The sequence below is a fragment of the Octopus bimaculoides genome, chromosome 2, assembly GCF_001194135.2.
Source record: "Octopus bimaculoides isolate UCB-OBI-ISO-001 chromosome 2, ASM119413v2, whole genome shotgun sequence".
Lineage (NCBI taxonomy): Eukaryota > Metazoa > Mollusca > Cephalopoda > Octopoda > Octopodidae > Octopus > Octopus bimaculoides.
Window position 1 is genome coordinate 22467711 of NC_068982.1, and position 1352 is coordinate 22469062.

Here is a 1352-nt window from a genome sequence, read left to right on the forward strand (position 1 = left end):
ATAAATAATATATGTACATACCTACATATATATATGTATATATACATGCATATATGGGTACAGGACATCATATATATATATATATATATATATATATATATATACATACATACATACATGCGCACATACATATATATGTTTATATATTTATGTCTATACATGCATTCGTTCATACATACATACATACATACATACATACGTGCACATACACACATATACGCTGAGGACAGGTATATTATTGTTTTATATACATCTAAAACTGCTTTGTATTTCCTTTATTTTCTGTTGCCTGGAGATCAGGACAATTATGATGTCATTTCACATTTTTTATTCTCTTCATTAATGACCAAAAGCATTAATGTAACCAAGGAATGTCTACGTTCCTTCAGCCGACATCAAAAAACTTTTTTATGCATCTGTATCTTGTTCTCGTATATTAAGTCACCATACCAAACGAAAAGCAGCTGTAAACCGTACATCATCTGTCGTCATTTTGAATTACCTGAAGATGAGTCATGGCTGAGCGGTTAAGAAGTTAGCTTCTTAGTCATGCAGATCCGGTTTCCATCAGCCTACATGGCACCTCGGGTAAATATTTTCTGTCATTCTGGGATACATTGTGAGTAAAATTTGATATGTCTGAATAGCAGAAATTCGTCATAAATACAATTAATAGCCTTTACTGTACTTTATGGTGTAGCAATGCTATATTCGTGTTTTAACTCTTTATATAGTCCCATATTAGCTCCTACAAGGGTTTTTCTGCAAGAGGTCACATTACCATAGCTGTTCGTGCCGACTGGATGCTTTAAGTCATCCAATCAGACCTTTTCCCGCCACAGCAAAACTTGTCTGTTTGAGCTATAATGACAAAGGATTGCGTTTGAGATTTCAATGAGGAGAGAATTGTTAGCGGAATTCCATGACGCCATGTTTTGTGTTTCCTCGCTGTATCTTCGTGGAGGCGCAATGGTCCGGTGGTTAGGGCAGCAGACTCGCGGTCTTTTGCCGAACCGCTAAGTTACGGGGATGTAAACACACCAGCATCGGTTGTCAAGCGATGTTGGGGGACAAACTCACACACACAAACATATACACACACATACATATATACTCTTTACTCTTTTTACTCTTTTACTTGTTTCAGTCATTTTGACTGTGGCCATGCTGGAGCACCGCCTTTAGTCGAGCAGATCGACCCCAGGACTTATTCTTTAGAAGCCTAGTACTTATTCTATCGGTCTTTTTTGCCGAACCGCTAGATTACGGGGACGTAAACACACCAGCATCGGTTGTCAAGCGATGTTGGGGGGACAAACACAGACACACAAACATACACACACATATGTATA

At 37.9% G+C, this 1352-nt stretch overlaps 1 protein-coding gene across 2 annotated transcripts in view; it reads left to right on the forward strand.

Moving 5' to 3' along the window:
* Window positions 1–534: 534 nt before the first annotated feature.
* LOC106868113 (nucleolysin TIAR) overlaps window positions 535–1352 on the forward strand; it is a 118294-nt gene continuing 117476 nt past the window's right edge. For both annotated transcript variants that reach the window (XM_014913237.2, XM_014913236.2), the window contains exon 1: window positions 535–588. In XM_014913237.2, the coding sequence (XP_014768723.1) occupies window positions 550–588 (39 nt within the window). In that variant the 5' untranslated portion in view covers window positions 535–549. The remainder of the gene's footprint in view (window positions 589–1352) is intronic.